This window comes from Scleropages formosus, chromosome 23 (genome assembly GCF_900964775.1).
Source record: "Scleropages formosus chromosome 23, fSclFor1.1, whole genome shotgun sequence".
In the NCBI taxonomy this organism is placed as follows: domain Eukaryota; kingdom Metazoa; phylum Chordata; class Actinopteri; order Osteoglossiformes; family Osteoglossidae; genus Scleropages; species Scleropages formosus.
This window is the reverse complement of record NC_041828.1, coordinates 20,043,136-20,053,823: the sequence shown is the minus strand read 5'-3', so window position 1 is coordinate 20,053,823 and position 10,688 is coordinate 20,043,136. Positions and strand designations below refer to the sequence as shown.

The 10,688-nt window shown below is 45.6% G+C and overlaps 1 protein-coding gene across 1 annotated transcript; it reads right to left on the bottom strand.

The window, feature by feature from the left end:
• Window positions 1-3,051: 3,051 nt before the first annotated feature.
• Window positions 3,052-8,977, bottom strand: mturn (maturin, neural progenitor differentiation regulator homolog (Xenopus)). The gene is made up of 3 exons (XM_018765871.2): window positions 8,533-8,977; window positions 6,858-6,980; window positions 3,052-4,889 (listed from the first exon to the last, which is right to left on the bottom strand). The coding sequence occupies exons 1-3, from the start codon at window positions 8,701-8,703 to the stop codon at window positions 4,779-4,781; spliced, it is 405 nt and encodes a 134-aa protein (XP_018621387.1). The 5' UTR covers window positions 8,704-8,977; the 3' UTR covers window positions 3,052-4,778.
• Between the last annotated feature and the right edge of the window lie 1,711 nt (window positions 8,978-10,688).

The following is a 10,688-nucleotide window of genomic DNA, read 5'->3' as shown; positions in this document are numbered from 1 at the left end:
TGCTGAAACACAAATCATTCTCCATGATGATTCTCGTTATGGCTTTTTAATCAATTCGTGGAGAAATGAGGTTTAGTGATGCCCACGATAGGCTTGCCTTGATCTGTGTCACCCGGAAACTGAAACTGTCGGAAAAGAAAAGCACGTGGCCACCGTGATCTGAAGTCCTCAGCTGAAGGCCTTTGTGACTAGATTAAAGTGACCTAAACAATGTCATGAAACAGGCTTTTACAAAATCGGCTGCATCCCCTTGACAGAGTGAGCTGGTGATGCTGAACTGGACGGACAGGCTGTTGCCAATACGCCCGGTCTTGTGGAACCGCCTTCTCTTCAGTCCCCATTGTATTGTGAGGCACTTGCCTTTTCACTGCTGAGTACCAGAAGTCCTCCTCGAAGAGTCCTGTCACCCTCGAGCTCGTCATCCTCCACACTATGTCGTTACGCGTTCATGTTGAGCTCTTGTATGCCACCTGAGACGTCCGCAGTGCATCCTCAGCCTTAATAAATTGCATCTCAGTGTCATTAAAGCAGCATGGGCTTGAGGGGACCGGTGGAGCGGCACAAACTGCCTGCGGAAACGAAATGCACACACTGGTAGAGTCCTAACAAAACTTGCATCCTGACTTTTAGAGCAAATTAACAAAGGATATTTACATTTAGCACAGTGGGTTGGACCGGGTCTTGCTCTCTGGTGGGTCTGGGGTTCGAGTCCCGCTTGGGGTGCATTGTGATGGACTGGCGTCCCGTCCTGGGTGTGTCCTCTACCCCTCCAGCCTTGTGCCCTGTGTTGCCAGGTTAGGCTCTGGCTTGCTGCAACCCCACTTGGGACAAGCAGTTTCAGACAATGTGTGTGTGTGTGTATTTACATATTCATTTAGCAGATGCTTTTCTCCAAAGCAATATACATCTCATAGAAAATACAATGTGTTTGTTACATCAGGAGAAAGACAGATGCAGACTTGTGATTCTTAAGTGCAGTTAGTTTGTTTCCACCATATGAACCAATGTTCATCACACGAGTAGCTGCATAAAAACAATTCCTGATCACCTTCCTACTATTTTTTTTTTGAGATACATAAACATTAAAGTTACATTACAGGAGTAGCTGTCTAAAGGTTTATCCAGGCATGAACTTAAAGTTATGGTGCATGAACATTTACATCTTACGTGAGCTTGAAAGATCATGGGTGAAGTGAGTCTGGAAGAGGTGACTTTTCAGACCCTTTTTAAATGTGGACAAAGCTTCAGCAACTCTGAGTGAGAGAGGGAGGTCATTCCACCACGATGGAGCCAGAACCGAGAACCTTCATGTGTGGGACCACCAAGCGAGCAGATGTGGAAAGCATAGCGGTCTGGCTGGGGTGTCATGTCCAGAACAGTGTCTAAACGGAAAACACCAGGAAAGTCTCATACTGCTGCTTTCATTAATAAACTTACTGATTTCGGCTTTTAGCATACAAGCTGAACATTTTTAGCTTTTATTGCCTCTTTAGGCTGTTGCTTAATACCCTGTAAGTATTTGTTTTGCAAACATGACCCCATTTGCTGCTATACAGGTCCCATGACCCACTGTCGTTGGATAGCCTCTCTTGGCAGAACTGAAATATTTGTGTGTGTGTGTTTCCACTGGTTCTCCAAAACATGACTTTCAGCATACATTTAAAACGGCAATAAAATGAACATGCATAAAAGTGTAAAGCAGGGAAGGGCAGATTAGTACATAGCAAAAGGTTATGTAATTTGTTATGGTGTAATCCTTTTAAAAAAGTTACGGAGAGAAAATCTTTTAAAATTCAATAACACAGGGCCATGTTCACAATGTCTTTGAGGTGTATATAGTATGTGTGTTTATTAGTTGAAAAATGGCTACACAGGCACACACACACAATGAACCCAGAATCTTAACAGTTCATTTTAAAGTTAGAATAACCATTAGGTGGGGGGCGTGGTGGCGCAGTGGGTCGAGTCCTGCTTCGGGTGCCTTGCGACGGACTGGCGTCCCGTCCTGGGTGTGTCCCCTCCCCCTCCAGCCTTACGCCCTGAGTTGCCAGGTTAGGCTCCATTTTCCCGCGACCACGTATGGGACAAGCAGTTCAGAAAGAGAGAGTGTGTGTGTGAGAGAGACCGTTAGGTCAGAACATTATTTCTCATTGGTTTCATGGTGATCTCCAAGGTTTTAAGCTGCTATGCTCATTTCATATCCAAAGCCCAATTGGCCAGAGGAAATACTTGATGCCCCCTGCTGTCCGGAAGAGGTACTGCAAACCCCAGCAGACAAAGTGAGCTACTGTAGCAGTGTACATGACACAAATTAAAGCAGAATAAAAGAATATTCTACCACTTCCACTTTTCATGATGAAACTGTGACATTCCTTATGATCACAGTTGTTTTGAACTGAAGGACAAAACTCATCTATGTCACACCCAGGCTACACTGTTTACTAGAGTGCCTATAATGGTACCCATGTTTGCGCAGTGTACAAGAACTTCTGTCTCAGCTTCATGAAGAAACACACTCCATTCTCCCCACAGCCTAAGCAGAAAATATACCAATTCCAGGGTGCATAGCAGTGAATTATTTCAAGCTTTAGTTCAGTAGTCACACTGCAGTAGTTTGTCTGGCAACAATAAGAGAGTTAACAAAATAGACAGGAATGAACAATGTTTTAACATATATTTTAATGTTGAATTATACCCTGGAGTAGAAAACTTAAAATGCATAAGGAAAAACAACCAAATAATAATAAAAACACATTTCAAGAAGCAAACATGAGTGAAACTACACAAGAGTCCTAGTGCTGCTTAGGTTCATAGAAGCTGTAAGATGAGATCTAAATCAAGAATAGCTGAACTATATAATCCAAAACCAAAAATCTAAAAGCAAAAACAGCAGCTGAGACTGAAATCACAAGAGATTTCAACAGTTCTGGTGCGCTTTTACATGTACAGTACAGCCGGCATGAAGAGGAAGACAATCTGAGCCAAGAATTAGATGGTACGGAGTTAATAAAGGGGCATCTGGGTAAGAAATCAGAGTGAGGGAGCATTTGCTGAGGTCCAGTGAGGTTGCAGGTCAGCCACTTCCCTCCATCGAGGCTACGGGGTATCCCACACTACAGACACCTGCCATCACCAGTTTTCCAGCGGGATTGTGGGAAAAGGTCTGGCAGGAGCTGAGCACATAGCAGATTCAGTGAACAAAACCAAACTATTTAATCAGAGAGAAGTGTGTGTATGTGTCTTAGTGTCTGTGCATGTGTCTGGGCTCAAGGCATCAGCCGGCAATTAAAAGTTTGAAAAACCTTTCATGAAGAAATTGCTTTTGTCACCGCTTTGTTTCTTAAGGCTGGTCCCCTGATCCCCTCACAGAGGTGCTGCGTCAGAATGTCAGAATGTCCACGTGATAATATTGCAAATGTATGTTGACAATTAGAGGGCGTGATGGTACAGTGGGTTTGGCCTGCTGGGTCTGGGGTTTCAGTCCCGCTTGGGGTGCCTTGCGACAGACTGGCGTCCCGGCCTGGGTGTGTCCCCTCCCCCTCCAGCCCTGCGCCCTGTGTTGCCAGACTAGGCTCTGGCTCCGCCGCGACCCTGCTTGGGACAAGCGGGGTTTTAGTCAATGTGTGTGTTGACAATTATCTTTTGATTGGACAAACTACTTTTGTGCACTGAGTCAGTTCTGAGCCTAGAAATGCTTTTAGAGTAACCATGAACCTACAGGCTCCTCGGTTGTCTACAGCATGTGGACAGGTGTGTCCTGGAGATGCACCGAGCAGCTCGTACATCAATTTCGCAAACTTTCAACCGAACAACCGATGAAAAAGGAGCCTGTTGGCTGAGCTAAGGAGTGTGTTTCCTGCTTAAGCCTCACTGGCTTCAACTGTGAACAAGCAAAAAGGGAGAGGAAAGCAAAGAAGGCACAAACTCTTGGGTCAAAAGACAGCTCAGCTGAAGGGAAATCCTCAACTAAAATCAACCACAACCAGCAGAAAAAGGATGAGCCTATACTGGGATGCCTTGAGGGTCACTGTGCTTACTCCTACCTGTCCCTACACCATACTATCCATGCCCACCTGCTGCCCTGCCATGAAACCATGCTGGAAGGGGCCCTTTAAGACAAATTAACAGACTGAACTCCACCCTGCAACTTGATTGGTCAAAAGAACTCTGGCCCCTCCTCCTTCCTCAGTAGCATTAAGGAGCTGGAGGTTGGGTCAAGACTCTCATTCCTGACTCAGGTATGAGAATTGTTTTTTGTCTGATCAGTCTGACATGTCAAGAATTGCAGTAACTAAAAAACACAGATCATGCTATTTTTTTCATGCAGGAAATTATCCAATAATGAACCATTTTCTATTAATGTCATTGTTTCGGAGGTGCTAACAGCCACTGGTGCTGCTCTCAGAGTTCCTGTTTCAAACTCCACCACTCTGCCAATGCTACAACACCGCTGACAATTATAATAAATAAAATGTGCAACGAGACTCTGTGCCATCCTTGACCCTCCCCTCAGGCCTGAGGCCTGTTGAACAGAGCAGTTGGAGCCATTGTTCCTCTAGAATATTCTACAACTTTCTGTTTTTGGACACTGAGATTCAAACATCTGATAGGGCAAACAACTTGAAAAGCATAATGGTCACGCAATCAGTGGGGTGTGTGTTGATATTCGGCTGGCTGTCCTGTCCGTGTCTGTGTGTGAGCAGGAGGTCTGGGGAACTTGGTGAGGGGTGGGCAGACCCAAGGCAATCTCTGGCTCCACCAGGTGCTGCTGGGAGATGTTACTGCTGACTGACACCCATCTGCTGGTGGTCGGCCTCGGGCTCCTCCTCCTCTACATCGGCATGGTACTCTTCAAAAGTGTCCTCCTCCATGTCTGGGAGGCCCAGCAGCTGCAGAAACACATCCTGTCATCAATGCATTAGAGATGCACTCTTTCACTGGAGAGCCACTTGGTCTAAGAGTTGGGGTTCAAGAATGGCAGGGCCTTCACATGACTTGCTTGTCCTCACATGACCAGACTAACAGGGGGAGGGGGGGGGGGGTCCTGTCATTCTACTGTATGCTCTATGATTTTTAAAAAATCTGACATTCCATTCATAAATAAAATGTTTTAAGACATTTTTAAACAAATATATTTCATCCAATTTTGCATTTCCAAAAACATTTCATGTATGAGCGTCATACACTTGAAAATCACTTTAAATACTTAAGTGATTTTTTTTTAAACTGTTTTGAGTTTCATTTTGCTGATTAACCAGCCACTCAAAAGAAAATTATTAGTGATCACAATTCTATGTTGAAAGATGCTGGGGTGCTTATGACACTCCCTTAACAAATCTGTATTTACAACAATGTTTTTAATGCTATTACAGTTTTACAGTAAATCACTTTGAATACTGAAATAAAGTGCTATTATTATTATTGCATTTATTTACAAACAGTGATGCACTGGACAATGTAGTCCTTGCAACGTACAGTCACATTTACATTTATCCATTTAGCAGACACTTTTCTCCAAAGTGACGTACATCTCACTTGAGGTTCAGTAATGAGTACAACACCGCAAAGATTTCAAAATATATGGAATCTTTTTAAGATGTCTGCAACAAACAAGGCGACTACTTGGAAGATCTGAGAAGATGGAGTTTGTTTACAGGCAAACCCTTGCTGTGGTTGCAATTCTGAACTTGGATTTGCTGACTCTTATGGTCATATTTTTAATTTCCTAGTGCCACACAAAACATACAAATGCTAATGTGCAAAATTAAACCATGAAGGCAATACAAATCTTAGAGTAACATTTTTCAAAATAGCAACATTTTCTCCAATTTTTAAATTGTGTTTCTTTACTGTCCAATTTCCTAAAATAACTGTTGTGGGAAAATTTCTGCTCTTTGGCAATAAGGAGAATCCAAAGAGGAGCATGCCCTTCATTTAAGTCACTTCCACAGTATTTACAGCTCCCGCCTGGCATCTGTGAAAGCTGGTGATCAATGACAACATGAGAAATGTGGCACATGAAAAGGAGTTTGTGGAGAGAATGCATTATTATATTCAGTTATTTTAGTTTAATGTAGCTTTAAGTTAAAAATTATAAGCAATGTTAAATATTTTTATTTACTATGGTCTATGGCATCTTTGGTAAATGTTACTTTGGTAAAGCTTTGATTTTTATAGAAACTAAAATGAGCTTTAGTAAGCTTTCATTGATGAAGGTGAAAGTGACTCCAAGTTGACAAAGATCACATGTTCGTGCAAAGAACCAATAGTATTTTTCGTTTTCAGTAACTTTAAACAAGTTTTAATTCTAACGTAATTACAACTTCATGATTAATAATGAGCACATTACACTGCAATGTAGTGTTGTCATGTCCGGGGTCCAGCAGACCACCACGACCCTGCACTAGACAAGCAGTTGCCGATGCTAGATGGATGGAAGTGTTATTTATGATGGAATTGTTTATTTATTATAGGGTTTTATCAGCTGACTCGATTAATAAGTGGAAGGACATCTCTATTACTCAGCGTTTAATGACTGTAACAGTGACTCTGGAGTTACAAACAAATCAAGTTAAAAGACACATCTGGTCCAACTGTAGACAGTTTTGTGACCAGACCTGCTGACAGCGGACTTCAAGTCCATTAAACAGGCAACCCATAGTCAGAAGTCCTGGTTTTTAACCACAATGCTACCTAAAACTCAAAAATGTTCTCTTTTCAAATGCCCTCAGTGCAAGGTCATAACTGCTGCATATATATGGACACAAACCTGCACCCGCACACAGGCAGCTTGATGTTAGGGTGACCACAGTGGTCAGAGAGGAGGGAGCGGTCAAACTGTGGTGCACCACACTCACCGGCCTAAAGGATGTGAGCACCTTGTCCAGGATCTCCAGGAGGGTCTTCTTCCCACAGGAAGAGATGTAATCCTGGGCCAGCTGGAGGAAGGGCAGGCAGTCCTCACTCTCGCTCCACACGTGCTGCCGAAACGGACAACCCATCAGCGTGCACACATCACATGGCTGACAACACAGCAGCACCACACTCAAAGCTGGACCACCGTGTGCGAAACACTCACACAAAAACTCAGATGTGGACGGTAACAGCGGCTGAGCCACTTACGAGGTGCGAGAATCTAGAGCAGCCAGGCACAGAGGCACACACCTGCCAGGAAAACCTGGGGGGGGGGGGGCAGTTCCACACTACTTCCTCTGCATCATCTGGTGCAACTATTTCAAAATCAGCAGTGAGAACAAGTCCTGTGTTCACCTGCCCCACCAACACCAGGTGTCACATGGCACCCTACCCAGGCTGTTCCAGGACCAATCTGCCCCAGTAACCAGACATCCACAGGCATAAAATGTTCCACTGAACAGAAAGGCCCCCATTGCTGGGCACTTCTCACAGTCCGCCAGGAGGGGGCACCAACTGTGGAGTGTTGGATTGTTAACTCAAGGTTTTACCCCTCTTCACCACAGCATGTAACAAATATTTACATATTTATTTCAGTTCATCCCCAGGGCTTCCAAGCTAGTCCAGATCTCCAGCAGAGTAAAGGTGCCTGTGCTGCAAGCCTTGACCAGAAGCATCCTACCAGGGGTGAGGGAGCTTGACTGTCTTCCATCTGCTGAGTGAAGGGGCAGGGATAACTGACTGGAACTGAAGCTCTCAGCAAGCGCAGCACATGACTGCATCAAGTTGGCCAGCTAGGAGGGCCACACAGCCCCCCACTCATTAAAAAGGATCAGATGCCCCCCTTAGGGGTGAGGGGGTCCCCTGCCAACTGCCCAAAGGTGGAGCCCAGGCGAGCAGAGTTGCAGGATTCGTAGATCCACCCGCAAAGGCTCAGCATGAGGGGCACGTTCTGTGTGGTGAAAGGGGACAACATGGTAAATGAGTCATTCTCCGGAACTGCCCAGTGATGCTCTGCGCGATACTGGGTGTGGGTGCGGGGTCGCGCTGCACTCCATCCTCACACTGCCAAAGCTCCCCCTTCCCCCCCAGGCAGAGGCATTGCTCTGCACAGGCTATTGGGCCTTCCACTGCAACCGCAGGGTGGGGTCGGGTGGGGTGGTCGGTCTACAAACGCAAGGAGCAGAACCTGAATCCCCCTTAAGCATCTCAAAGAGACAGAAGCATGTTGAACCCCACACATGAGAGCAACACACAAAGCGAATGGATGACACGCTAAGGGTCAGCCGGTGCGTGTGACGCCACATGGTCATGGCGGGCAGCGGTGTCACAAGTGTGTATAGTCACCAGTGTCCAGGCCCCGCTCCCTCCCGCTCGTGACCGCGCATCGCGGCCCCACGCCCTCCGCCGGCTCCGGGTGAGTAAACATGTCATTTACATTTTTTCCTACAGACCTGAATATGACTACTGAGCCGACGACGAGTCAGGCGCGAGATGCACCAAACTGCAGACACTCGCGGTATGACGTCATCGGAATGAGGGCACACGCACAAGCGCGCCCCACAGACAGACAGACAGACAGACCGACCGACCGACCTCCCTCCCTCCTCCTGCACTTACAAAATTGTCCGTCCCCCCGCTCATGGTGTCGGGACAGAGCACGTAGAAGGAGAGGCCTGGTTCGGCATAGAAGTCCAGGCGCCGCTCGTCCGTCTCCTCGGCGAATATGAGGTCGAACGGGTTGCTCGCGCACCACTTCTCCGCCGTGTCGACGAGCTGCTTGAACTCCATCCTTTTTCCTCTTTCTCTTGGTTTAGTCAACACAGCCGTGCGGCGCGCACCTGAGCCAGGGAGGTGGAGCCCGCGCGCGGTCCCGGTGCCTAGCTTAACGCGCCCTCAGCATCCCCGAGCGAAGAGGAGCAGGAGCAGCAGCCGTCGGAGCCGCGCGTTCGCCTCACCTGCGCCGTCGCGCTCGCGGGGATGGGCAGGACGCGCGCTGCACGCGCACAGTAGTGCCCGGCAGCGCAGCGCGACCAGCTGGAGCGGAGCGTGACGTCGCCGTCTTAGCGCGATGACGACATGGCGCAGAGCGCGGGGGCGCGCACGGCCGCAGCGCAACCCGCTTGAGTGATTCGTGGTCAGGTCCGCGTTCAGTTTGGGTCGTGTTCGGTTAGAATGGATTACTGACCGTTGGTTTATTAGTACTTTGGGATTTCTAATGCCTACAGAATTGTGCAATAATAGTGAAATCAAATAATTTCAAGTTTATTTCCTTAATATATTTAAATGCTGAAATGTCGTCTAATTCTTCTATATCCTGATGCTGTTACATTATTCATTCAGCAGATCCTTTTCTCCACAATTATGACGTACAATGATTGTTACCTTGAATGTAGCTGACAACTTTTTGCGATCATGTGATTTTTAGAATATTGATCAACTTCACAATAATTTTATTCTTGTTATTTCCAGGTATTTACAGAACACTTTTATTCAAGGTGACAGTGTTAGATATACTGTGTGTTGGAAGTACCTACAGTCATTCACACATTTGTACTGCAGAGCAGTGTAAAATACACACACAAAGGGCAGTTTGGAGCCCCCAGTTCATTTGAAACACATTACATTTACATTTATTCATTTAGCTTTAGTCCAAAGTGACGTACAATTTATGCATTACATTAAGAGAAGGAGGCATAGCTGCAGACAATGAAGTCTTAAGCAAACCTAATTTGTTCCCTACCACTTGCTGCACCGAGGTTCATCGTTCGAGTAGGTGCATAAAACACAAGATAGACAAATCCTGATACACTCCCACCATTTTTTTTTTAATTTAATATTATAAGATACACAAACAAGCAAGTATAATGCCAGAGTAGTGGCTGAATAAAGGTTGTATCTGGGGATGCTTCTGGAGTTATGATGCGTGGACAGTTACACCATAGATGAGCTGGAGAGATCTTGGGCGAAGTGGATCTGGAAAAGGTGAGTTTTCAGACCCTTCTTGAATATAGACAGTTTCCGCAGTTCTGAGTGACAGGGGAAGGTCGTTACACCACAACAGAACCGAGAACCTCCTCACATATCTTTGGACTGTGGAAGGAAATCCAAGCAAACACACTGAGAACACGCAAACTTCATACAGATTGAGCTGGATTTGAACTCGTGTCCAAATGCACAGCCCAGGAGAGGTAAGACCTAAAAAATATTCTATGCAATTATTAAAGTAAACAACGAGATGACTCTTATGTCTCACACAGCTGTGACTTTAGGGGATGCGATCTGCAGACTGAAGGGCAGAGACCCTAACCGCTGTGCTGCCTGCTGCAGCGAACCATTGCAAGAGAGGATTCTGCAGTTTCTCCTGATCCAGCACTTGTCCGAGTGATTACTGGTTGGAAAATTACATATTTTGTATCTCTATGCTTGGTTACTTAAATTATTTTAAAAAAATTTCCTTTCAACTGATGTTGCTGTGTGCATTGGGGAAAAATCAGCAAAACTGCTGAAAAGAATTGCACCGTTCATTTTCTCAAAAAAGAATAAAATATAACAAAACTATTTTTTCTTTACCCTGTTCTTGACATTATAGCTCGATTTGTTATTTTCGCCTTTTCGAATCATGACATTTTTGATGTGGCCTCCTGCCCTGGTTCTGGGTTCCACAAGGCTGCAGGACAGTTACAGATTACATAATTCCCTTATGCACATCAATTGACATGGGAATCGTTCAAATGCCCTCCCTGCTGAAAATTAAGGGACTCCTGCAAGGACTG